Below are 27795 nucleotides of genomic sequence, written 5' to 3'. Positions count from 1 at the left end.
ATATATAAATCTTCCGGAAGAAATTCTGTAAATGATAATGAAAACCCTATCAAAATCCGTTGCCTAGTTTAGAAGAACCAAGCGGACAAACAGACATATGCAGATAGTATTTTTTATAAACTTTATTTTAGTATAATAGAGATTTGCACTTAAAATTATACCTATTTCTTCAATTAAAATAATCCTTTTTATTTTCAATACTTCGTAAGCATTGACATCCAAATTATACTTGCCCTTAGATAAAATCTGGGTATCATTTCAACGAGCTTATTCAAAGCATTCTTATACCCTCTCGGGGCCAAAAGTATGGTCTCGTGGTTTATCTCCAGCTCGTCGAAATGATACCCAAATTTCATGTCAGGGCAAGTCTATTAACCGTTTGATTGCCAATCGTCGATTCGTGTTTTAACAAAGATTGCCGATCGTCGATTTCCGTCGATTGCGTCAGTCGTGCTCTGATTCGCGCGTACGTCGGGTGTAGTGCTGCGGCGTTGGTAAATATTATCTTAATAGTTGTAAGATCGTAGTAAACCATTTAAATTTCAGATTCATTTATTATTTTTTTTATTTTAGTTAATTGAAAAAATATAACGTCGAGGGCGTCCTCTGAAATGTCTGACAGCGGGAGCGACAATTTCCACTCCTCTAATTCAAGTTCGAGTAAGAGTAGCTCTGATGAGAGTGATGTCAGTGATGTCATACCTGTGTTTCCCAACCGCAGGATGCGAATTTCCAGTAATTCTTCGGATCGTGACCAAGAAATGGAGAGTAACACCGGAATTTTCAAATGTACCTCCCGGAACCAATTTTTCTACCGAAAATTCTCATTTTTTCGAAACGCTGATTCTAAACCAATATTCTTTAATAAAACACCGAAAAAATCATCAAAATCCTTGAAAATTCAAAGAATTTATAGGGTTTAAAAAAAATATATAGTTTCATAAAAAATAATGTTTTTTTGGTGGCATTTTACAAGCAACTGTATGAATTTTTTGGCATTCAAACGGTTAATTGGGTGTCTATGCCCTGTAGGATTGAAATATCCATTTAATTGTCATTAACAAAAGCTGGTAGGGAATAAAAGGTATGTGTAAATAAAAGAAGAGTGTATACAATACAATCACATTTATTCATAAACATTAATACTTAGCACTAGTTTCAAGCCGATATCCATTGCGAGTTTAAAATCCTTCCAAAATGTTACATCGTTTTGCTAAACAAAATATGGATATATATTGGAAACAAAACACTGGACACTCACTGAAATATACAGGATAGGTATTGTTAACGCAGTAAGTTATTTACAAAACATTCCAGAGAAGTTGGGCGAAAGAAGAAGCACAGACAGAATAGTCTGGATTCATTCCATAACAAGCGAGGCGGAGCACCTCTTATAAACAGAGATATTTAAACAAAATTAACATACTAAAAGTAGACATTATAAGGTAATTATGTTCCTTTTTACACATATACCAGCGAGTTTTAGAGTTCCTATATACGCCGCAGCAAATGGGCTTGCGGGCAGTTATTACAATTCAAATGACTAGGTTAAGTTTATCATACGACAGCGGACATTCCCGGCGGGACCATTGTCCTCAGTGGGAACCATAGACAACCCACCAGCAGTACTATCTCTAGAGACCAGAGACGGTGAGAATCAGAGATGGCCACCACATTCTGTGGGCACTCTTGGAGAACCAAAGTATAACCCACCTCACACTGACAAAGTTATAACAACTTTAATTTATCAAATCAACAAGGAAACATCATGGTCTTAACACACTTTACGTGAATACAATTTCTCTTTGATTGTCAATATAATACAAGATAAGTTAGCAATTAAATGATGACAAAACAATGCTTTCATGATCTGCAATTATACATTGTAAAGCTGACAGTATTGTCAACGAGAAGTAAACTTACTAAATTATATTCCTACTGTAGACTGTGTCCTATGTGATAAGTTATAATAAAATTTGTACAAGTGAATTAAACATTACTCTGAAATAAAATTCTAACATCTATTTACAATTATTTACAAGGATTACGGGATGCGGGGAATCCCCTTTCAAAGGAGTAGTACGAAATAGAACCTTAAAAATCAGATCAAACATGATGCCATGTTACGATATCAAAAAACCTACATCAAACTAAAACCGAGTACTTTATAATACACGTCCAAATTCACCCCACGGTCTCTCGAAACCAAGAATGAATAATAAAAGTAACAATCGATTGAAGCGTTCACGCTCAAACATAACAAAACCTGGGTTCCGTCCGCAGCGCTGCGGCCTAGCGCCGTCCTCAGCCATTATACGGACGGAACGACTCTACAAGTGTTACTACTGGCAAAGTTTCACTCCTCAATATACCGCACAGAGAGCCAAATAAAATTTATACATATCCAACAAATGCTTATTACTTATATAATGACACGACCGTGCGTTTGCGCAATCTAACATCTCCGCAAGCCGCCAACGCGCGGTGAAGAGACTTCTCCATCGGGCGGCGTACGGCGCCTCGAGGGCCACCGTCGGGGACAAGTCACGCCGCGCCGACCCGGGTTCCAGGGCACGCCTGGGCAGGTCACGCCTGGGCAGGTCGCGCCAGGTCACAGCCTGGGTAAGTCACAGGCCGGGTGCGCTTAGGACACACTGCCAGGGACAAAGAGAGGAGCGCTAGCCCCGGCGCTTAGGTATCGCGCTCCTTCTTGGGCTTGAACTCCTCGCCGAGGATGGTAGCGATCTCGCCCTGCATGAAGGCCCACGGCACGTTGGAGTTGGCCAGGGGGCACTTCTCTCCGCTCGGGCAGTACACCTGAAACACATCACAGAGTTAAAATTTTGTAACTTCTATATATATTATACGCTAACGGATAAAACAGTAACAACAGAATGTAATTAAAAAAATAGGTTAGGATTTTGTGTGTTTGTTCTTTTTTTTTACGTTTCTTCAATGTTCTGTTTTGACATGGAACCATATACATATGATTATATGCAGAGAGAAGTAAAATTCACTGTCCTAAAGAACGTCTGAATGTGCAAATCGGTAACTATACATTAAATCTGTTTGAAGTTACAATAATACATTTTTCAAATGAAAAATAGGGGTTTCTGTAAAATATGAAAAGGACTCGGTTGTAAATAGTATTGGCAATCGGGGTGCAGATGGGTGGTAATAAAACCAAGCGATAAATGATGGGGGGAAAATGAAAAAAGAACTAATCCATCATTGACAGGGTGTTAAACTTTGTCAAATTTGATTGGAAATCAGATCGACAGTTTGAATTTGGCCACATGAATGATCCCATTAAAGACTGATTTGATTGTCAGTCCATTTTAGCTTTTGATCAAATTATATTCAACAGTTGACCAATAGCTAAAACGAACTGAGAATCAGCAATGGGGACCATTCAAATGACAAAAGTTCAAAGATTTGATGTAATTTGAAACACTCCAACCTAAAGCATAATAAAAAGTTGGGAGAATCTAATAAGCAGTATTTTATGTCTCTTGCAGATTGACTCCAGATCTGATTAGGGTTTGTTAGTATCCAGTCATTCATGTATAATGATTATTCAAGCAACGAAAGATGGATGAAATGTGATATAACAGTAGGGCAACTCACTTCAGTTCCAGCCTGCCTCTTGATGCTGTCTCTGCTGCAGGGGAAACAGAACTTGTGGTGCGGCTGCGAGGGGCACTGCACAAAGTGCGTGTCCTCCAGGCGCTCCTGACAGAGCGTGCACTTGAGCGTGGGGGCGACGGGGGCAGGGGGCGCAGGCGCAGGTTCCGGGCCGGCCACTCCGGGCCCGCCCTCACCAGGTGTGGTGGGCCCAGCCGGGCCGGGCCCCGCAGGTCCCACGGCCTCCGAGGACGTCACCGAGGTGGTGGAGGACACGTGCCGAGAGCCCGACGAGCGGCGCCCACTTGACGTGCCCGATGTTGGGAAGTGTTCTGGAACCAAGGACACTGTTTAATCAGTGATATTCTGCACCAAAACAGAACTAATAATTATCTAAGAATCTTTCTATGTATTTAATATATTACAATTCTGTTTTTACAAGGTTCACAGAGCGTAATGGTATAATGTGTCCGTACTTAGAATTGAGTACAAATAGAATAATTCCAGAATAATAGAATGATTCGAGGGCTTAGAGTCAGACAGCGTTATGTACAAAAAAAACATAACAAAAATTCGAGGGCTTAAAGTCAATTATTGGTATAAATGTTTTAAACTTTTATTTCAAATAAGGAATTATTCAATAACGTATTATAAACATCACTATCTCACAATTCTTTTTTCAAACTTTCCTCAGGTAGATACCATAACATTGAAAAAATAAATAAAAAAAGGTCATGTAATGTGACGATTTTACATTTGAAAAAAGAATCTTATTGCACCATTAAAACGGCCACTATCTTTAAACAGGAACAGAAATTGAGTAACGGCCCTTCGCTGCGCTTAGTTAATTACATATTGAAAATTTAGAGTTAATATTGTCTGAAAATTTTACAGGAAAGGCAAAAACAAGATACAATCTTACAATAAATTATGCTAGCATAGTGCAAAATCGATGTGAAAAATAATTATAAACATAAATGTTACAATAGTATAAAATTGATTTAAAATAAATATGATTTTTATATGTTACAAGACCAACAATTGGCGATAATATTTTCTGAGAAATATAATTTATTTACATCTTTTTATTCAAATAATAACACGATAGTGTATCCATCATTATTTCATGCACATCACACATATTATAATTGTAGTGAGATAGATGAGGATGCGGGTAAATCATGCAAATTATGTATAAAAAAACTGATTTGCTGATGAATATTGTAAATATGAATTATGTTAATTAGGTAAAAGCTGACGCAGGTTATTAAATCAATGATTAGGTACATTCTGGAAAGAAATTAAACCCCGTTATAATCATTATAATACTATTGTTTAAATTTGGCCTCTTATGGTTTTCTCTGGAATCGACTTTTTAAATAAGACTCGGTAGTATTAAAAAATTTGAATCTATTTACAAGGTTTGCTCGTTAGAGGTGTTCCTATCTAACTTTAAACATCATAATATAAACTCATAGTGCTGACCTCTATTGCCAATAAGTGAAATTTATATCTTGTTAAAACAGAACAAATGGTTTGAAACCTGACTATTGGTTCATATTTTTTAATAATCTTTTGTAGTTACCAAGATTTTTTTAAAGTTAATGTGTGGTGTACACTGTACAGGATAAATTGTCTTTTTAACTGCAGTGATAGGTACCTAGGTAATATTAAAATAATATCAACTCTTCTACCAGTAATCTATCTACATAAATAAAAATTTTAATGTTCATTTGTTCAAAATCTTAAATCTACAAAAGTTCTTCACCAATTGTTTTGAAATTTTGACACAACGTTGAATTTGAATAAGCGCGCGTTTCTAATAAATGTAATATCAATAGAAAAGGAGGAAAAATAGCAACTGTAAATTTCATACAATGTGTAGTGTTTTTAAGGTAATTATTCGGAATCGCTGGACAAGGGTTATATGAAATATTTATATATAAAACCTTCTGATTTACATTAATTTACTATAAAAGGAATCTGACTGCATTTGGGATATTTTCAATTTTAGCATTTTAATTTTTAATTACGTAAATCGAAAATTCACTCTCGTTGTATGGGATGACAGCTGGAATGGTTTCTGTTGATAAAATTTTCTTTTGTTTGTATTCCTGATACGAGTGGCTATATTTTTTACCATGTGCAAATACTAGGTAGGTACTATTTTAGCCAAACTCGAAAAATAAAATAAAGATATTTAGGTATGTTTTATAAAATAGAAAAATTAAAAAAGGTGATGTTATTATAGGTTAGGTTGGATAATTTTAGGTTAGGTTGGTTTATTATTAGGATTTAGGTTAGGATAGATTGGATATTATAGGTAAGGTTGGATTATTATAGGTTAGGTACGATTATTATTAGGATATAGGTTAGGTTGGATTATTATAGGTTAGGTTAGAATATTGTAGGTTAGGTTCGATTATTATAGGTTAGGTTGGATTATTATTAGGATATAGGTTAGGTTAGGTTAGGTTGGATTAGGTAGAATGCAATCACAAACCAGTCTATACAAACCTAGCGTAGCCCACAAACTACTTGAAAACTGGGATATAACTCTAAAGGGGACGCGAGCAGGCGTTATTAAAGGTTCCCCAACATTTATAGGTTAAGTTAGGTTGGATTATTATAGGTTAGGTTAGGTTGGATTATTATAGGTTAGGTTAGGTTGGATTATTATAGGTTAGGTTAGGTTGGATTATTATAGGTTAGGTTAGGTTGGATTATTATAGGTTAGGTTGGATTATTATAGGTTAGGTTAGGTTGGATTATTTTAGGTTAGGTTAGGTTGGATTATTATAGGTTAGGTTGGATTATTATTAGGACATAGGTTAGGTTAGTTTAGGTTGGATTATTATAGGTTAGGTTAGGTTGGATTATTTTGGGTTAGGTTAGGATATAGGTTAGTTTAGTTTAGGTTTGATTATTATAGGTTAGGTTACTATAGTTTAGGTTAAATAAAACAATAATTATAATAATAACTAAATATAAGTTTTTTAAGTAACATAAAAATATTTTATTTTTCGAGTTTGGCCAAAACAGTACCTAACTAGAATTTGCATTCTGAAATGATTCAAATTCTAGCTACTCGTATCAGGAATACAAACAAAAGAAAATTTTATCAACAGAAACCATTCCAGCTGTCATTCCATACAACGAAAGTGAATTTTCGATTTACGTAATTAAAAATTAAAATGCTAAAATTAAAAATATCCCAAATGCAGTAAGATTCCTTTTATAGTAAATTAAGGTAAATCAGAAGGTTTTATATATAAATATTCCATATAACCCTTGTCCAGCGATTCCGAATATTTACCGTTTTTAATATTGTGTCTTAAAACTGTGTTTATTTGAAGTGACCTGCCTGTAAGCGAGTTTTCTTTTTCCGTTTTGTATGTGTATATAATTAGGTAGTGCCTAGAAAGTTGTATTTGTACCCTTGAGGTGATTTTTCACAATTCCTATCATACTATTAGAGTTGTTCCGGGAAATCAATTCAATATATCGTTAAAGCTGAATCAAATCGGACCATGTAATTCTTTAAGGATTCCCACGACTCCCACCAAACCTGAATATGTCATTTTATAAATATTCCCATTGAACTAAAATTGTTCCTAAATCTATCATTCTGTAAGCATTCTCATGATACTAATAGAACTGAACCAAATTTGCACAAGTCGATCGGTAAGTGTTCTCATAACACTTTCAGAGCAGAATCGAATCTCAATCAGTCATTCTGTAAGTGTTCCCATGATACTATTACAGCTGATTTTACTTAGAACAGGTTGTTTCACAGAAATTCAAATGTAACAATGTCATCAAATAGCCATTTAACGCCATTTTGCCTTTTGACAGTTGAAAGGTCCCAAAAAAATACCGATTCTAAGTCTGTTTCAGCTTTTGAACCAATTATGATCAGCAGACGAAGACAACTATCATGCGATTAAGCTTGTCAGCTTATTACGACATTGATAAAAAGCTGAAACGCACCTAGAATCATCGATTAACGGGAACCTTTCTAATGTCTAAAACAAAATGGCGCTGAATGGCCATTCGATGACAATGTTACATTTGAATTTCTGTGAAACAACCTGTCCTAAGTAAATCAGCTGCAATAGTATCATGGGAATACTTATAGAATGACTTAGCCACACGTGAATTTCTGCGAAACCATTGGGCCTTAGTTTTAAAGGAAAATAGATTTCGCAAATGTTCCTAGAAGAAATGTCCACATGAGTGTTCCCGATACTATTACAACTAAGTGTTCTCATGATACTAAATTAGAGCTGAAGCTGGTTATCGGTCTAAAATGAAATTAGCTTTCTAGAATGTTCCTTCGATTAGTGCTTTGAGAGTAACACGAAAAAGAACAAAAAATAAAAATAAATACCTATAATTTACCTGAAGAGTTGGGCGAGTGTTGACTGGAGCGGCTAGCGGACCGCTGCTGTTGTGGGGCTCCAGGGGGGGAGGCCGAGGGGGCGGAGCGGGGGCTCCCGGGAGGCAGCGTGTCGGCCACAGACATCAGGGCCGCCATGGGTGAGGGGCCAGTCTGGCCCTGGCCCCCCTGACTCTGCCCTGGGCCCTGCACGGGGACGCCTGGAGGGGATGAGGACTGTCCGTTGGAGAGGCATACGGAACTTGCGTAACCTGAAAAATAAATTGAATTTTATTATTTTGAAAGGAAAAAAGTAGACCGAATATGCTGTAGAAATGAGATATCTGAGCGAATCGAATACGTGATTCGGGTCATGACAAAAGAGTTACAAAACAGAAAAGTATGTATCGTCGTTGCGCTTGACAAAAACAGCTATGTAGATTTCAGCAAAACGTTATTTTTTACACCAAAAATTTCTGAAAAAATTATAGAATCGGGCGCAATCTTAGAACCAATATCGAACAACACTCATTCATATGTTGTTTTTTGATACATTTGAATACAAAACTGGGAAGTTACCGTTTCCCCTGTAAAATTTGGTAAAACTCACACAGTCGGTCTTGCAAGCGCAACAACGGTACGAGAAGATATGTGAATGAAGCAAGAAGTGTGTGCTATGTTGTGTGGCGGTCTATACTATCTGCCTACCCCTGCGGAGAAACGGTGTTATGGTTGGTTGGCTAATCAGATAATTATTTTTTCAGACCAATATACCCTTTCTAGACTTAGTTGGTCGATGTATGGGACCCAACAAATAATATACGAGGTGGCAAAATTGATAGAAATATTATTATGGTTTATAATTAAGAAGGTATTTAAATACCTACATGTATATACTCGGCATATTCTAGGTTAGGAGCTGTTGGGACTATTGATATTAGTGTGCATCACTTGTATCAATTTTTGATATTAAAGTGTATCATTGTATCAATTTTTGATATTAGCGTGTATCACTTGTATCAATTTTTGTTATTAACGTGTATCATTGTATCAATTTTTGATATTAGCGTGTATCACTTGTATCAATTTTTGATATTAGCGTGTATCACTTGTATCAATTTTTGATATTAACGTGTATCATTGTATCAATTTTTGATATTAGCGTGTATCACTTGTATCAATTTTTGATATTAACGTGTATCATTGTATCAATTTTTGATATTAGCGTGTATCACTTGTATCAATTTTTGATATTAACGTGTATCATTGTATCAATTTTTGATATTAGCGTGTATCACTTGTATCAATTTTTGATATTAACGTGTATCATTGTATCAATTTTTGATATTAGCGTGTATCACTTGTATCAATTTTCGATATTAACGTGTATCATTGTATCAATTTTTGATATTAGCGTGTATCACTTGTATCAATTTTTGATATTAGCGTGTATCACCTGTATCAATTTTTGATATTAGTGTGTGTGTGTGTGTACTAATACCATATTCTATATTATTTTGAAGAGGTATCGCAGCCAGAATTATTGATAAGAGCACAGAATCTACTCACAGAGATGAATTGCTTGCATACGTTTTAAGCTTGTTATTCGAATTCAATAAAAAAAATGGAAATTAATGGGAAAACTTTTCAAACATTTGAAAACGAACAACATGAAGATAACATAACATAACGTGAACGTTCAACATATTTGTACAGCGCCCTTGAGGGGATTTTTCACGAAAACGGCGCTATATAAATCGGCCAAATATTACTATTATTATTATAAACGTGTCACATTTTAGTAAGCAAGTCATAGGGCTGTATCTCAGTGACGTTTCACAAGGAGATCACTTGCGGAAGTTTTTGAGTACCTACCTACATAATAATGACAACATTACAAGTTATATAGCACTAGCGCAGTCTTGTGAAAAATCACGGGATATTATGATAAAATTTTGGATTTGTGAAGCTTTTATTATAAAAAATTAAGACATATTATGCAATTACATTATTAAAATACAAAACATGTTGCATTCATACTAATCGAACAAAAAATGCAGCACCGCTTATTAAAATGGTAGCCATTCGAAGAATATGTGTGTACAAATGAAATAACTGAGTGAATGGCCCACTAAAGTATGTCCATTGGACATAGTTCAGTGAAACCTCGCGTATTGTCTCAGTTCACTCTATCAACACCTGTCAAACATTTCAAACAGCAGTTCCAAATTTTTAAAGCTAAAAGTTATTGAACTTGAACAATGTTGGCGATGCACTACGTAGTGTAATATTTCGAATCGAGCCGCTATCAATAACACACCTTACGTAGATGGCAATAAGGCTTAAATTACCGCATAACACCATCCACCTGTTTTGATTTATGCAAGAAAAAAACATGGCCAAAAGTGCCTTTTATTTTATTTTGTGGATGTTCAGGCACAAATATTTAAATGTTTTTCGATCATTTTATAAATAACTTAGTTCGCCACATTATACAATAAAACCATAGCCGAAAATGGGTTCGTAAGAAGAGATTTTGAACTTTAAAGCAGTTTTCATAGGCCTTTACATTATTTTTTTCTGGGCTTATAAAAAGACTTATCTAAAAAATACTCGATTATTTCAAAGGCCAAGATGTATTCTACTCTCAGTATTTAATTAAAGCATCTGAAACATTTCTAGGCGACAAAAACACATGATTTTGCATAACTACGTAGTGAATCGCCTTAAGCATTACACAGGAATATTTCACACTACGCACGCACGATTCAGTACAATTCATAATATTATTCGAATGACAATGCTGCAGCACCGCCATGTCACGCATTTCGGTATATTTTCACCAACCAGGGAATAAGTCTATTTTTCTGATTCTGGTCATCAAAATGAGTAATTTTTGCATTTTAATTCATAATTAAAATAATATAAAACTTCAGTTTCCTAACAAAAACAATATAATTAAAATTATTTTTTATCCATCCAGCACACAGTACTCAAGCAAAGGTATGTTTAATGATTTTACTGTATTAAAAAATGAAAACTAGAAAACAAATAAATATAAAGTTCCATCAATACAAATAGAAGTAGAACAATTAATTGGCTAACGACCGATAGTAGCTGAATGGTCTAAAACGTCAGGTTCCCATCCGGGTGTCAAGGGTTCAATTATCTCTTGTCCTCCATCGTTGACTAAGCAACATTTTAAGCTTGACAAAGTGGGTGGAATTCAAATTTGTCAGGTTATTTTCGTGACCCGGGAATGTTTGTTTTTAAAAATAAATAATTAATACATAATCTTGGAGGAAATATATACATGTGTAACTAATCAATAGAAATAATAAATAATAAAACAAGTTGTTCTCGGTTCAAGTGACGTCACAACGACAATTAAGCTATTAAGGTTAAACGCAACGCTCGTTGTATTCTACCTGTTCACAGATGGCGTTAATTAATTAATTTTGTTTAAATACGCTTTTGCAAGGTATTGCTTTACAATATTAAGACAAATCATTTGTTTGCGCCCGTATATACGCAATATGAATATGAATCAATAGTTTTGTTCGTTTAAAGACTTAATTCTTTCGAGAAAGGCACACAAATACAATATTTTACCGATGATTCAATCCAATATTGTATTTGTATGCCTTTCTCGATAGAATTGAGTTTTTATATGGACAAAACTATTTATTCATATTCATATTGCGTATATGAGGGCGCAAACAAATAATTTGTCTTAATACTGTAAAGCAATACCTTGCAAAAGCGTATTTAAACAAAATTAATTAATTAACGCCATCTGTGAACACGTAGAATACAACGAGCGTTGCGTTTAACCTTAATTGGCCCATTACGCGATGACGTCATAAGTCACTAGTGTTGGGCTAAAGTCGATTCACAAATACATCTAATGTCTCGAAACTAAATAAGATTTTAGTTATTTTTGAAGTGAGTAAAGTACATTGAAACGTTTGATATAATAGCTTTTATTCGCATGTTGTGATTTTAGAAATGACGAACTAGAACTATTAAAAAGTTTTTTTTAAATGAATTTATTTATTAATGGCCTTATTGGTAAGAGAGAAAATAAATATATCAATCAGTCTACCTCGAAACTATGTTGGTAGTTAGGCAGGCAATAAAAGTAAATTTAATGTAAAATAACACTTGTGTTAAACGATTCCTCCGCTAGATGTCGGTGGGCGCACGAATCGTCGTGTAGTAGAAGAGCAAACGAGCAACGTCGAACATCGTAAAAACCCGGGAGTATTGACACGGTACGTGACGTCATAGACGATTTACCAACACTGCGACAAGCACCGCCCTACTGACGGCACCAACACATCCAGACACGAAAAACAGTCAGACGCCGCGCGCCGTGGAATTTCTGTAGCGATCACGCATACCAATGTAGTAATATTCTCTCTCTCTTTGATCACGCACCACGTCTGGCACGCACACGCATCCAGACATAGATGGTGACGCATGCGTACAACGCCGCACGCATAAATAAACAAGTATGCGTTATTATTGATTATTTATACCTAATATACGTTCACGGGTATTCACGCACACACGCGCAGACGACATTCCGACGAGTAGTAGGGTTGTGCCTTAAATTACAATCGATATCGTTGCACTATTTTAAAATTGCGCAGTTAGCGTGTAAAACTTCCAGATGTTTTAAGGTAAGGTTTCGTTGTGGTCATTTGAACCATCGTAGCATTTTATGAACATTATATTGTGAAGTCCGAGGTGTAAACATATCATAAATTTAAATTGAGATTAATAGTAAACATGATTATTGCGAACTTCTAGAAGGACGGATTGTTTCACAGAATTTGAGTGGTCAAGTTATATGAAAAGTCCTATTCAAGTTCTGTTATTATCCAAGTAATGTGAAACACCGGCTCGTGATGAAATAATAACAAAACTTGAATAGAACTTTCACAGAACTTGAATTTTAACTTTGATGATTTGTCAAATACTGTGAAAAGCCCCATCCTTAGTGATATTACATAATTGTCTGTTAACAACTAACCTAATTCCAAAAATACATGCATATAGATTTAGGTCCCTTACAACGACAACATTTCTGTTTTTCAGACTTTCGTTTTCAAGGACGACTATTTACACCTACAGAAAAACTAAAAAAAGCTAATGGAATCTTGAAAAAACGAGCGAAAGAGAAGTTACAACGGAACTCTTAGTAGCAGTACAAGTAGTAAAATAACACTATAATGAATATTGATATAAGTTTTGTTATATGTATTTAGATAAACTTGCTTGATAACGGTGTTCTAATGGGTAAAAACGTACCTCATTTTAAAAACAGTCTTATGATTGATGAGATGTGTTGACAGCGTGCACTCGAGTATAAATCATTAAAAAAGGGGGCCAGTAATCACACAACACGTCATGACGGGCGGCTGTGAGACAGACATTGCAGGGCCATTGTAGGCCATCCGGTACCCATGTGATCTGTCAAGGCCTGTGACGTCACGGCAGCCTTTCGCTAGTGTTGGGCGGACACCACCACAGCCGAAAGAGAGCGATGCATGTGCTATGTAGCCAACCCACCACTACTAACTAGCCTGTAACCACGTAGCGTGTCGCGGCTGTCGTGCCCGACGTTGCATCGCAACTCTGCCGTGACGGCGAAAACCGGTTATGTTTTTGAGCAGCATAAAAAACGACAAGTCTACGATCCGTGAAGAGTATGAATGATTCGGTAACCCCATTATATAATGTATTAATTTTGGCTATTTTAACAAAGGACACCACTTAGCACACAATTCATTCAGTAGGATAGTAAATATTGACATAAGTAATGTCATTTTATTACAGCTTACTATGCATTTAAACAAGGTATAACAACAAAAATATTCCCACATTACGTACTTATTAAGAAAGTGATTAGCCAAATAGTAGATTTGTTATACAGGACAAACAAATAAAAACCCGCGTGAAAAGCGCAATCAACAATATTATTATTACGCCGGAAGACGATAATTATCAATAATAATAATATTTGTCTTATTTACATAGCGCCGTTTTCGTGAAAAATCACCTCAAGGGCGCTGTACAAATATATTTATCAAATAATTAATACTAGAACTACTGACATAAAACTAGTGACTTACATCTAAGAATCATATCTGGTGACTTACGACTAAGGCCTATAATTACTATCTTAATGACATATATATTTAAATATGCAGAAACACACAACTAACATTAACAATCTAATTTTACTAGCGCCAGAAGAAGAAGAAGGAAGTTCTATAATATTATCAAGGTAAATAATGTAATACACATCTATAATGATCAAATAATGCGGGGAAACAAAGGAAGTTATCCCTTATCAACCGACGACAACACTTGTACATAATGTAAAACTAATAAGAATGTGACATAATAGAACAACAACTAATGTATAATATTAAGTATGACGAGACGTCGCAATGAGACGACTTTGAGACGTTTGTTGGAGGTTATTTTCGTATACAGATTTAATTAATGTTTATACCATCTTACCGCAATGTTATGATATTAAATCTGTAAAACGTTTTAATGCGGTTGGTACGGTTTTTACACCGTTTAATTGCAATTAGACAGAAAAATATGTAATCTTCATTTTGTGCTTATACCTACTACACGAATGCTCGTTGAACAAGAAAATAAATTACCGATGTATCACCGAATATATTTTATCTTTATTATTTTCGTTGATTTTACACATCCAAGATGAATTTCCAAGTAAACTATTCTGCATAAATACATTACTGTTTATATAATCAGCTATCAATGCCGCTAATAGCTCCACTGAAACTTCCCACTCTTACAATCGACGCAGCATGTAACAGAATGAGAAATTAAAACAGAACTCTCAGCGGCAGGACCATATCTGTCAAATGCCTGTATAGGTGTCAAGGGACGCACTTATCTTATAATGAATGTAATAATAATACTTATTTGACTTATACTTTACTTTAACCAGTGATTCCTGGCATTCTTTGGAGTAAAAGTGTTAATGATATTTTGGTCTCCGTTGACTTTTGTTTTTTTTTCATACATTTTCATATTTTTTTTCTTTTCAAAAACTATTTACCGAAAAAATATCCACGTAAGTAAAATAAGTCAAGTACGTCCCCAGAAAAATGTCTGAAAAACTTCGTCATCAAAACCAGTACGCATTCATCTGATCCATTTTAACAACAAAAAAGGTTATCTGATAAATTATTATATTATTATTAATTATTGATTATTAATTATTATTAATTATTATTATATTATTATTAATTATTGATATTATAATAATTTTATTTCGAAAGATGAGAAAATAGTAAATGTATTTACGTATGCATAATTCAGACCTACCATAACGGACCTCGCATTATTATAATAGAGCGGTTCTATATCGATCCGGCCCGCCTCTCCCATCCCTAGCAGAGCCTGGTACCTACGGAGGTATGCGCGGCAACTCCGCCCCACCGTTTCGCGGTTACGGATTTTGCAACAGTGCAAAAATGTCGTCATGACCAACGACCAACGCAGCGTTGCCAAACGTCGGGTGGGAGGCGCCGCCAATATTTCGTTGTCATAATATTATAGTTTATTATACATCTCGACGGTATGCACATAATATAAACAAAGGGCCAGTTCATTATTATCGCGATAGCAAATAGGCTATTTCAGTCGATGACGTGTAGATTAGTCGCAGTAAACGACGATAAAAATGCCACGTGAAAGTGACGAGTAGGTAGGAATTAATTCAGTTCAGAAAATTAAAACAGTCTGAAATTACTGTTTGGCGACTTAATTTGAACTAGGTGCATTGCTGTGTAGGAGTGGAGGACATGAAATTGGCAAAATAGTTGACATTTAGCTGGTATTTCAATTACTTTTTAAGCCCGGCTTGTGAGATTTACCTCCGTCAAGTTGCTCCATGGTAAGATACGCATTTAAATACCACTACTAAAAATGTAACAGTAACAGAAATGGAATGTTAAAACAAAGCCTTTTCGTTTTGAGATTAAAATGCATTTATCTATAAATTTAGACGGGACGTTGAAAAATGCAACATGGCAGCTGGAATTCAAAAACAGAGGTACATAACGTCATATTATTATATACACTGAAGCAAGTTTAGATATTTTCTCTATCTTTATTGACTCTTGATAAATTGACATAGGTATAATTTACTATTGATTTAAGAAATTCATGCGGTTCTTTTGAGAAATAACATAATGAATATGGGAATAGTTTCGATGAGGCTGATCCTTCTGACATGCTTCTGAGGGTTCTGTTGGTGTTTTTTTTCCCTCTCGTATCTAGGTACCTACCTACATATTCGTCATACAGAACGAAGGTATTATGTATTACTTAGGTGTGCTGGGTGTGCATGCGTTTTAACAGAAGCAATCGTGAAAGTTGGATATTTGTATAGTGCTTGATTCCGGGACGTTGTAACTCTTGTAAGGTATTCGAATACAAATGTAATTTCTTAAATTTCCTAGACCCTGCTAACGAAGTCGATGTTTAATGTATATTGTGGCAGGCACGTTTGTTGATAAGGTTGCGTCGTTCTGAGAAGTCTTATCGTGTTTGCACGCGATTCGTGTAAATAAAACTGCCCTGGAATCTAACAAGGGATGAATTGGATCGTTTAGTTAAAAAAACGTGCACCTGAACTATGTATAATTTAATGAGTTAGACAGGCATCATATCTAATGATTGATGAATGGATAATTTATTTTTAAAACACCAATTTTTCACCTTACATAGTCTTCATGAAATAAATAAATTTAAAAAAGGGTCAATAAGGGACGAATTGAATAGACAATCCAAAAACACTACTTTTTACTTGCTGTGTGGGGGTCTTTTAAATGAGAGCAAGTTTTGGGAAGGAAAAGGTATGAGGGATGGATATGAATCTAGGCACCAGTGTGACCAGAAATCACAGAGTGAGAGACCAGTTGAAGTGGTCAAAGGGTCTCCCCAAACCAACCTCTCCCGAATCTGGCAAGTCACGCATTATTGGGTATGCATTAAAATGAATCATCAACATAAAAAAAGTTTTTTTTTCAACTTTGAGGATTTAAAAAAAAATCACAAGTTGCGCCACAATACGAAGTATGTCAAAAAATACAAATAAATAGTAGTATATCTGTGTGTAAGGATATAATGGTCAACCTTATGATTCCAGAGATAGCCTCATTTTTAATGTCAGTGCCATACAAATTTTTCTTAAAAAATGATGACTCCTTCATTTGTACACGCAATTGCTTCATACAAAATTTTATAGCATAGTAATGATCAGCAGAATTTATTTCTAGCCAAAAAAATACCCTTGAAAATTCAAGTCTGTATGTCTATGAAAGGCGACTTTCAGCCCACTGTGCGGCGCTACGTGCCACACAAGCAACGAAACCATTGATCTTTTACGGGAAAAGTTTCCGGACCGTGTTATCTCTCGAAGAGGTGATCACAATTGGCCACCGAGATCTTGTGATTTAACACCTTGCGACTTCTTCCTTTGGGGCCACGTGAAAGAAAAGGTCTATGCCAACAGCCCAGCGTCGATTCAAGATCTCAAAGATGGAATTCGTGAGGCTATCGAGGACATAAGGCAGCCACTTTGCGATTTGGTTATGGAAAATTTCATGAAAAGGATATGATATTGTACCGTGGTGGTCATTTGACTGATGTTATTTTTCACTATTAACGGCATACCTTCCTCTTTATAATGAAATAAACATTCGATCATTTATATTAAAAAAGTGCATTTTTTTTAAATATCAAAATAACACCTCTTATTGGAAAACCCTGTATTTTTTACATAATAATTAATTAATAATTAGCAATGACGTTACAGTAATGTCGTTGCTAATTACAGAAAATATTAAAGGATCCGATATTGCACAATTATTGTGCAAAAAAGATTATATTACTGAACATAAGTAATTACCTACCTACATATTACAGACTTGCTATGATTTTCAAAAAAGATAAGTTTTGAGGTTTGCTCTGAATTCTTAAGTTATATCATAATATAAATCTTGAACATTTTGACAGATATAAAAACAATATGGCGGCCTTCAAAATGTAGTTCCTAAACGTTCGAAAGTCCACTAAAATTGTAAGGCAGTAAAGGTTAAGTGAAAATGTTTTATGTGTTACATCTGGAGATTACAAGGTAAAATGTTGCATTTATGACTCCATTGGCTAAATAAATGTTTGAACAAGCCGTGTTTTTCAGGTAAGTGATTCAATTATTGCTTCCACGAACGCAGAGTTGAATTTATCAATTCAGCGTTATCTTATGTATTCGAATCAGTATAAATATTTACCTGATGTATTTAAAGATATGTGTAAATAATAGATTATAATATTATTATCTGCATTTAATTTTTCTCCTTCGAGCCGATAAAAATGCTGATCCGGATTGATAACCAGTTTTTTTGGAATAGGAATAAACCCATTGATAAAATATAGAAAACATACGATGACGGATTTATAAAAATGGTAGAAGGTAAGAACAGAGATTAATATTGTGATAAAAAGAAATATCGTGCCCTCTGTTCACACAAAACTGACGAGATAATTGGATTTGGCATATTTCAACAGCTCAATGCAATGACGTCTTCTTTGCTCTGTGGCAAGTTAGAATTTTATAAAGTTTGGTAGAGGCGTTGAGGTAAGGTATATCTGACTCAATTTTCCTTATTTAAAAAAATAATGCAAAGCACTACGAAGTAACGCGAAATCATGTGTTTTTGGTTTGAGAATTTTATCGCTTACAAATAATACTTTAATTAAATACTGCGAATAGAACATTAGTAATTAATGTAACGTATTTACGCCTGTATTGTAGCTTATCCTCGAGGAACATTGTACTTGTCATATTATAAGTGAAAACCTATTATTGGTTAAATAATTAACACTTAATACACCATACTTTGTAATTATTATAACTGTTGGTTTTCCAAATAAAATAAAATAAAATAAAATAAAATTATTCGATATCGTTATGTATATATTATTTGGCCTAATATGTAACTTATAATTTTTCAATACAAATGTACAGTAATAAAAAGGAATAAGAACACATCTTCGCCTTTGAAATAATCGAGTTTTTTGATCAAATAAATAAGTCTTTTTATAAGCCCAGCAAAAAATTATCAAGCCTATAAAACTGTTTTAAAGTTCAAAATTTCCTACATATGTACCCATTTTCGGTTACGCTTTTATTGTATAATGTGGCAGATTAAGTTCCTTACAAATGATCATAAAATTTAAATATGTGTGCTTTTTGGCGATGTTTTTTTCTTACATAATTGAAAAGAGGCGGCTAGTGTTAAGCGGGAAATTAAACCTTATCGCCATCTATACAAGGAGTGTTATTGTTAGCTGCCTGATTCCAAATATTTCACGACACGGCCTTAAGAAAGTTTGTTTTAAAATCATACTTAGGGCCCGTTCCCACTTCCGTTTTCAAATCGGAGGCGGGTCCCGTTTTAAAAACGGACGGCCAATGGCCCTGTTCACACTACCGTTTTAAAAACGGATCCGTTTTAAAAACGGACCATACTCTACGAAAAAAAATAATTGTCGATTCAACAAAAACATGTTATTTGCTCATTATTCAGTAATGGTGCGCAATGGACGACGATGAAGTTCTTGTTGACATGTGGTACTTATTAAATAGAAGGAAAAAAGTGAAAAGAAAATTTTGAGTACACCCAATCATAGCCGAATGATTTTCTGTAGGAATTTTCCAAGTGTTAATTGGTGAGTTAAGAAGTGATGAACTAAAGTTCTTTAATTATTTTAGAATAATAATGAATGGATTATTTATATAGCGCCGTTTTCACCATGAAAAATCACCTCAAGGGCGCTTAATGGCTTAAGAGAATGTCTATCACTTCCTTTAACCATCTACTGGAATGAGTTTCAGAGAGCTTAACATATCAAAATACAAAATTGAGAAAGTGCATTTGTCCTGAAGAAAGGCTATCGATATTTTAAGAAAACAATAAACACTCAAATATTTTTTATTATGTGTTTATTTAACTAATACGCTCTTCCGTGCATCTCATTAAAGCTTTAAAATTTAAAAAAAAGTAAACTTAAATAAAATAAAATAAAAATTTTGATGTACAAAAGTTGTGTACACCAAGTGTTTTGTTTTTATTTAGTTAAATATAAAATATTACCATACTCTTTCTTCGACCAGTGGTATTAAATTTTCGGGATTTATTTCCTTATCCATTATTGTAGTTTTGATTTAATATTTTAGTAAATATAATTTAGTAAATAACCAAATACAAGCACGCAGCGTGCCTGCTTCCTTGCGACAGGGAGCGGGCGGGGAGGGGTCGGGGTTTGGCGGGGACTCTGCCGGAACGACTGGACGACAAGTGTGAACAGCTCCATACAACACTATGAGCGAGCGTGTGCCGACACGATTTGAAAACGGACGCGCTGCGTAGGCGAGCCATCCGACAAAAAATGTCGGATCCGTTTTCAAATCGTGTCGGACAAGTGTGAACAGCTCCATACATCCACTACAGCCACTAGGGCATCCGATTTTAAAACGGGACCCGCCCCCGATTTGAAAACGGAAGTGGGAACGGGCCCTTAAGTAGGTACCAGTTAATTTTGGAAATGAAGGCCCGAAACCCTAAGAGGATATTCCATAATATTATAAATTTTAACAGACCTAAATAAAGACTTATACCCGGAAGAGTGGACTAAAATAAAAACCCAAAGGATTACAAAACCTAACGGGGTCTTGAAATACCGATATTATCTTCCACAGCCTTTCGGAGAAAGTTCAAAGGAAGAAAGAGTGCACTCTTCATTTTTACTACCAATAAAAATAAAGCAAGTACCTACCCCAGTAAATGTAATAAATTACTCGAACCGTTAGAAGTTACCGTAAATATTGCCATTGTATGTATATTTTGGTTTTCACAGTTCGCTTGGATTATATATTATTTTAAACTGGGATTCTGTTCTTATAAGGATAGTTGTTTTACAGGGAGTTGTTTTTGGATTATAATATTTTAAAATTGGAATCATATTCTTTTATAAGCTTTGTTTTCACTTTTCCCTTGGATTGTAATATTTTAAATACGGAATTTTAATATATTTTTTAACTGTGCTAGGCTATTAAAATTTCTTGGAATTCTAATTGAAATAAAAATACTCATAATAAAGGATTTTAACTTATGCGTATTTTAACTTATGCGTATTATCAAATTAGTAGGTACTAAATATTTAATTAAATAATTTAAGTACTGTTAGGCGAACGAAGTAAAGGGGAATTGTTTCGTAAAAACTATAAAGTTGATGAATACATCACTTTTTATTTAAATTAGTAGGTAGGTACTATTTTAATAAAATAACTACCAAATTATTATGTAGTTTTACTGAAAAAATTACATGGTATTTGGAGCCTTTTAAAAAATAATTAAGAATGATTAATATTTGTAAATTACAATTGTTATTTTCATGGCCTTTTATTTTTGAATGAATACATACATATATGTTTCGCACTACTCTACCACATAAAGCTGTGCTGTGAAAATATCAGTGAATCACATAAATATAATAAAATTAATATACAGGTATGCACGCAAACTTTTAGCAAGCTGACAAAATAAGTAAAGAAAAAACGAATCATTTTGATTGCGATATGTAGACGAAAAATTTTTATCTCCATAAACTGGGAGAAAAGTTCTAATATTTGAAAATATAATATTTTTCGGAGAAAAAACGTAAAACCACAGAAAAAAACCGTTCATAGAAGGTTGTGAAAATCGGCACCAAAGTGCATCCATCATACTGGTGGTTCACCCCAGATTAATATCAATTTAATATTTCGTAATAGGCTGGTGCAATGGGACCTTTAAATCTGACTCGGTCAAAGAGTAATGTAATTTATTCAAAGACTTCTTCGAATGGAGTACGTTGCAAATATTATAATGCATTTTTTTTTCTTTCCGAATTACGGTTAGTTCCCTACTCCTAGGAAATTAAAAGTTCCTGGCTTGACTAAAGGAAAATGTCTGATTTACCTAATAGTGCCTAGTGTTGTAGGTAGTTAGTGGTGGTTGAATATAAGACTCACCGTTGGGCTTGAATCCGGTAGCGGTGTCGAAGGAGGGGGCCCGGATGGGGTGCTTTTCCTGCTTGAAGGCCCGCTCCTGAGCGAATGGGGCCGCCAGCGACACGGCGGGAAGAGATTCCCCGCGCGTCAGCGGCGGCCGGGGGTGCTCCTCGGCCAGGCGCTTGGCCCCCTCGTGGTGTTCGTCCTCCTCGGGGGCGCCGCGCTTCAGGCCCAGCGGCACGGGCGGCCGGTGGTGCAGAGCCAGGGCTCGCGCGCCTCCGTACTCGGCCAGCAGGCCCGAGCGTGCGTGGTGCAGCGGAAGGCCCAGCTGGTGGTGGGCACCCGGCGGGGCACCGTTCTGGTGCCCCTCCAGCCTGTGTCCCTTGGCGGCGTGCCCGGGCCGGCCCTCCTGGAAGCCGTGCGCACGCTTCATCTGGCGGGCTCCGTCCAGCACGAGCTCGATGCGGTCCGCCCCCTCGTAGTTGACGCAGCCCCTGCACACGGGCTCCGTGAAGTCGTGCAGCATGGCCCACGGCATGCGCGGCAGGTCGCACAGATAGCAGTGCTGCCGCTTGGCCTGTTGCATTACCGACATGGCGGATATCGTCTTTTATCACTCAGTTAAACTTCCTTAGTAAACACTCACTCGGCTACATATTCCTACACCCGGACAGAACTCGTCACACCGGATCTCGGCAACGCGCGGATACTTAAAGAGCGCACTCGCTTCACGAAGTTTCCCGACTGACTGAGCGCCGGGCGGCGGGGAGTCACCGAGCCGAGCGGTGGGGGCTCCCCGCTCTTCCTTCGCCCCTCGCCTATACACAGGCAGTGGCACTCGGGCGGCCATTATTGATCGCGTGACGTCACCGGTCGAGGAGCGCATGTACCGTGTCCCAACGAAGTGACTTTGTCCGGACGTCATTAAAAAATCTCAATCTTACTATTTTTATTACTTGCGGCAGCACATTCCAAAATGGATATGTTTCATCAATCATGATGATATCTCTCAATACATTTTGAGAATGTTAAAGTTCTTCTACTTCTTCGAATTAATCAAAATAAAAAAAAGTATTTATGAACGCAGGCGCAAGGTGGTTAATTCGCTGAAGAGACGCAACGTCATAGCACGTCAGGCAGCGGCACGTATGCGCTGCGCGCGCCGCCCAGCGAGCAGTCAGCAGAGCAGACCGATCCATAGCTCCTCCCGCCTCCCGCCTGCCGGAATGGAACAATCCGCCTAAATTTTACCGTTAATGTTACTTGGCCCGAATACCCCCTTGTATGTGTGCGTGACGCGACGGTAGTGGTGGCCGTACTCTCGCACACACGCGTCATTACACGTAGTGTACGAGCATTACCACATTTGAGTTGTTTACAAAAACTGGAGACGGCCGCCTCAGCGAGTCGGCGAGTCCACTAAATGGGTAGGTCCGTACCGCACTCCGCACTTCTGCCTGTCACCGGCACCGGCAGCGGGTGGCGGGTGCCCGGTGCATGTAGAATGAGCATGCCTTGTTGCCTACTGCCGAGCACGTACCAAAATATAAACACGACTCGTGAAACAATAATTGCACATATTTATAAACCTTTCTAATCCGCACAGCAAGGCGGATGTGGAACATAACAGCTGCGATCGCTATTCTCGTGTGAATTAACCGCGTTTTGGACGTGTTCAGCCGCTTATATAATTATGAATACATTATGGAATGGATCGAGGAAAGTAGACTTGAGCGAGGTGCTTAGGTCATCGATGTTGTTGAGCTTGCCCATATAATATAATATAATACCAAAGGGAAATGACTTTAGGCTAAGTTCATGCATACTATTATAGAGTTCTGTATTGGCTTGTTCCGCTCATTGTTGGCAGATGTTGCTAGATCACCCGGATAGCTGACTGACCTAGGACACTAAATAACAGATTCAACATGGAACTCACTCTGTTCTATTTACGCAACAAACTAACACACACTAAAATGGTTTAGATATAACAATAAGGTTCAAACAAGTTCGTTTAAATTCGCAATGGAGAAATTCAAGGTTTTATATTAATAGTCGGAAGTAAAAATACTTTAAGATGGAATGCCAGACATCTGCCTCATTGGATATGCCCCTTGCTTCATTTAAACTCATGCTTGTCATTCTATACCGACATTACCATACTCAAGCACTTGAATCACTTTTATTGGGGAGAATACACATATGTATTATTATCGACGGTCCCGAATAAATCGTATGCCGGTTGTGCAAATTTGTAGGTTTTCAGTAGAGCTGTTTAAAGTTTCGATAATAGATTTCTCCAATAAAATAAATAGGGGTTAAAGCAAAATATAAAACTACACTATATTTCATGATCTCAAAAACAAATGTAGAAATGTATGCCTGACATTCGAATCACATCATAAACTAGCTTACGTGGACCCGGCGTTGCTAGATTTTTCTATAAATTTAATATGCAGGTAATATAAGTATAAACATTCCGGAAGAAATTCTCTAAATGAAAACCCTATCAAAATCCTTTTCGTAGTTCAGAAGAACTAAACGCACAAACTCGAAAACGAATAGGCTCGCTACCCCTCTAGTAAATAATGGGTATGCACATGGTATCAGAACAACGAAATTATTTTTAAGTGGGTACCTGATGTTTGTATCGAACAAATCTAATATTTTTTTAACAAGAAAATGTCTAGGTACGCACATTTGCGCCGAATGAATTCACAAACCAATTCGAAAACACCTACAAAACGAACGTAGTGTCCAATTGACACAAATCGGTCCGAGCGCTGTTCGTTGTTTAGCTGCACGCTGTACGTGAGAAAACGAAACTTCTCGCAAAATTATCTCCATACATCTCGAAGGACTAAAACGCAACTATTTTCGTGTTCGCCCTGTTGGTGTGTTCGCTGCTCTCCGGAACCGCTCGGGTATCGCATTGATCTCGAGCTCGAGCGAGTTCGACGAACACTGGCGTGTTTAGTGACGCCGCGCCATGGCGATGGAATGGTCGCGCGATCAGACGGTTCGGTTGATTCGCTCGCTCAAACGCCAGGAGATACTATGGAACTCCAGATCCAAGTCCTACAGAGACAGGAAGAAGAAGGCCATAGCTTGGAGCACGGTGGAAACTGAGGTGGGGATACCCATCGACATCTGCAAGCGGAGGGTAGAGTCCTTGCTGGCTTCATGCAGGAGAGAGAAGAACAAGATAATCAAAAGCAAGACCATGGATGAACCGGAGTTTGTTTATGAACCGAAATGGATTTACTGGAAGGAGTTCAAGTTCCTGCGGGGGGTACCGGATGATGATGCCGATGCGCTTGACGAAAATTTGGTAAGCAAACTGTCATTTTATCTCTCATTCTTTCCAGTACTTTTTCGTTTGGCGCTCAACAAAACAGACAGCACAAATTTATTTATAGTAAAACAAAATAGATATATTTACCTATAACACATTTTTTTATTGGCTAATATCGTATCGTAATATAGTATCGTATCGTAGCACTACGGGCTTTCAAATAGTTTTAAACTCAAACATCAATTTCAGAGTGGAAGATACTACCAGTATCGCCCTGGTGTAAGACCACCATTCAGAATTGAAACGTTGCTCCAAATGGCTTTAGCTGTGTTTAGTGACTAGATCTGAATAGCCTGGTACTTCCCCACCCTCCTCTTTCCCTTCCCCACTTACCTTCAGCCTCACAACATCCCCCAATTGGGGATGTCATAGTCTCACTGGCTCCAGACGGGAGCAGTTGGGACTCTTGTGAGGTATTCACAATAAAAAAAAAATCTATTTATGGATATATTTTCACCGGCGTAATGATTTTTATGTCTTTATTTGATTTCGGTATTATTGTGTGCACACCATATTTATTTTATATTTTCATAGAGTGAAAAATTTATCATGGGTATTTACAAAGAATGTCGGGTTAGATTAAAAAATATATTTATTGCGATTTTTATCGCGTCTACGGTCATGCCCAATAATTGGCTGATATTTATTCAATATTGGTTTATATATCTCGATATGAATTTGAAAATAAATTTCCAATGTATAATTGCTCCTCTAAATGGTTGTTAACTCAAACATATTAAAGTGGCAATTATAATTTATGAAAGCGAGTTTATACGAAGAAAGTTAAATTGGCAAACCGCTGTAAAATACTATTGCTGTCTGATCCATCGGTAGTAATACAATAGTCATATTATATTACATGATACTATGTATAAATGTACATATTTAGATTTGATAATGATGATTTTTCACGAAAACGACGATCCATGTGTATAACGTCACGTCGGTGCAACTTATTATTGAATTTGATCAATTTTTTTTCAGGATCTTTCACAACCATTGATGCCTCAATGGTCCCCATCAGCCAGAAGACCTCCTCGAAAACGTCGCAAAGTCAAAGAGACATCGAAGATGGAGGAGAACCAATGGATAGCTCAGAAACCTCAACGGGATGGAGACGAACACGATGCCTTCGGAATCACTGTAGCTGCCAAACTTCGCAAGATGGAAGAGAACCAGAGACTCTTCGCCGAGAATATCATTAACCAGACACTGTACAAAGGCATGCTTTTCCAGCTCACTCCCCAGACAGAAGCAGAGTTTCTACATCATCATAGGATGGTGCCTCAGCATACTCAGCAGCAAGAACCACAACATCAGCAGGCAGACCAGTGGCAAACGCATGCGTTTACAACAACGGCTGCTTATAGCAACAAGCCTTCACTCCCAGTTGTGGTGCAACTTCAGCCAAGACAAGAGTCGGCCGATGAGTTTAAACAAATTCTGCTGTGAAATTGTCACTAACGCCGAAAGGCAAAACAAATCAATGTTAAACATATTAAGTAAATGACAGAATGAAAATAAGTGGCTGACAGGCAACCAGTGGCAAATGCAAGATTTCACAAAAAAATCAGCTTATAGCAACACGTCTACATTTCCAGTTTCCAGAGGTGCTGGTTAAACCAAGACAAAAGTCTGTAGGAGTTGAAAGTAAATCTTTAATATTCTGGAAACTCGAAGTAAACAAAAAAAAACAAATCGAGAGAGTGCAGACAAACTTGGGTCCAGAATTCGGTCGTAAACAGCGAAAACTACCGAGCCAAATTGATTAGAGAGTTTTCAAGAAAGTCTCTCTAGGGTCCAGAGTTTTATCTACTCGCAAGTTCAGATGAATGACGAAAGTTCAGCCAATCCGAGGAACAGGAGTAGAGAATTACGAGGAGCGTAGTCATACATACAAAGTTTTTTTTGATTTTTCGTAATACATGTTCAGAGTTTGGAGAAATATTAGCCTGTGATCGGGATTTCAGACACTCATTGCTTAAACCTCATGCATTTGTTTATTATTCCGACTTTTGATTTCGATCGTGCCATGTCCTTTTAGGACGTACCCGACTCCTTCTGTAACCTTCATGGTCGGATTCTTTGTTGTGGTTAAATTTTAACATCAATTAATTTAACGATTGGTGAAGCAATAATAAAATTAATTACCTACCTTTGTATTACGACGGTTATATTTTTCATTGTGATTGAAAGCAACGATAATTATTATTATTGATAAGAAAATATTATAAGCGACATTAAATTTTGTAAGCGCGTAGATTTAGAATAATATATTACGAAGAATGTAAAATTATTTTAGTACAACGTAGTAATAATGAAGAA

General features: G+C 36.5%; 3 protein-coding genes across 5 annotated transcripts in view; 2 read left to right on the top strand and 1 right to left on the bottom strand.

Moving 5' to 3' along the window:
• Window positions 1–1110: 1110 nt before the first annotated feature.
• Window positions 1111–22879, bottom strand: Pits (Protein interacting with Ttk69 and Sin3A). Of its 2 annotated transcripts, none has more exons than XM_089642550.1 (4): window positions 22137–22879; window positions 8026–8274; window positions 3628–3971; window positions 1111–2817 (listed from the first exon to the last, which is right to left on the bottom strand). In XM_089642550.1, the coding sequence occupies exons 1-4, from the start codon at window positions 22708–22710 to the stop codon at window positions 2692–2694; spliced, it is 1293 nt and encodes a 430-aa protein (XP_089498676.1). In that variant the 5' UTR covers window positions 22711–22879; the 3' UTR covers window positions 1111–2691. The 2 variants fall into 2 exon arrangements, with proteins under 2 accessions (XP_089498676.1, XP_089498677.1); XM_089642551.1 differs by having other exon boundaries at window positions 3628–3956.
• LOC149415348 (uncharacterized) overlaps window positions 12466–27795 on the top strand; it is a 35150-nt gene continuing 19820 nt past the window's right edge. The window contains exons 1-2 of one of the 2 annotated variants that reach the window (XM_089642555.1): window positions 15922–15950; window positions 16062–16109. In XM_089642555.1, coding sequence (XP_089498681.1) covers window positions 16077–16109 — 33 coding nt within the window. In that variant the 5' untranslated portion in view covers window positions 15922–15950; window positions 16062–16076. Of the gene's footprint in view, window positions 12517–15921; window positions 15951–16061; window positions 16110–27795 lie in introns of those variants that run through there. The other variant, XM_089642554.1, reaches the window with a different exon arrangement.
• Window positions 25032–27776, top strand: LOC149415350 (uncharacterized). The gene is made up of 2 exons (XM_089642552.1): window positions 25032–25446; window positions 26455–27776. The coding sequence occupies exons 1-2, from the start codon at window positions 25105–25107 to the stop codon at window positions 26920–26922; spliced, it is 810 nt and encodes a 269-aa protein (XP_089498678.1). The 5' UTR covers window positions 25032–25104; the 3' UTR covers window positions 26923–27776.

The sequence above is a fragment of the Hesperophylax consimilis genome, chromosome 18, assembly GCF_061612785.1.
Source record: "Hesperophylax consimilis isolate HC1 chromosome 18, BYU_Hcon_1.0, whole genome shotgun sequence".
Taxonomy (NCBI): Eukaryota; Metazoa; Arthropoda; class Insecta; order Trichoptera; family Limnephilidae; genus Hesperophylax; species Hesperophylax consimilis.
This window is presented reverse-complemented; position numbering and strand designations above follow the sequence as displayed.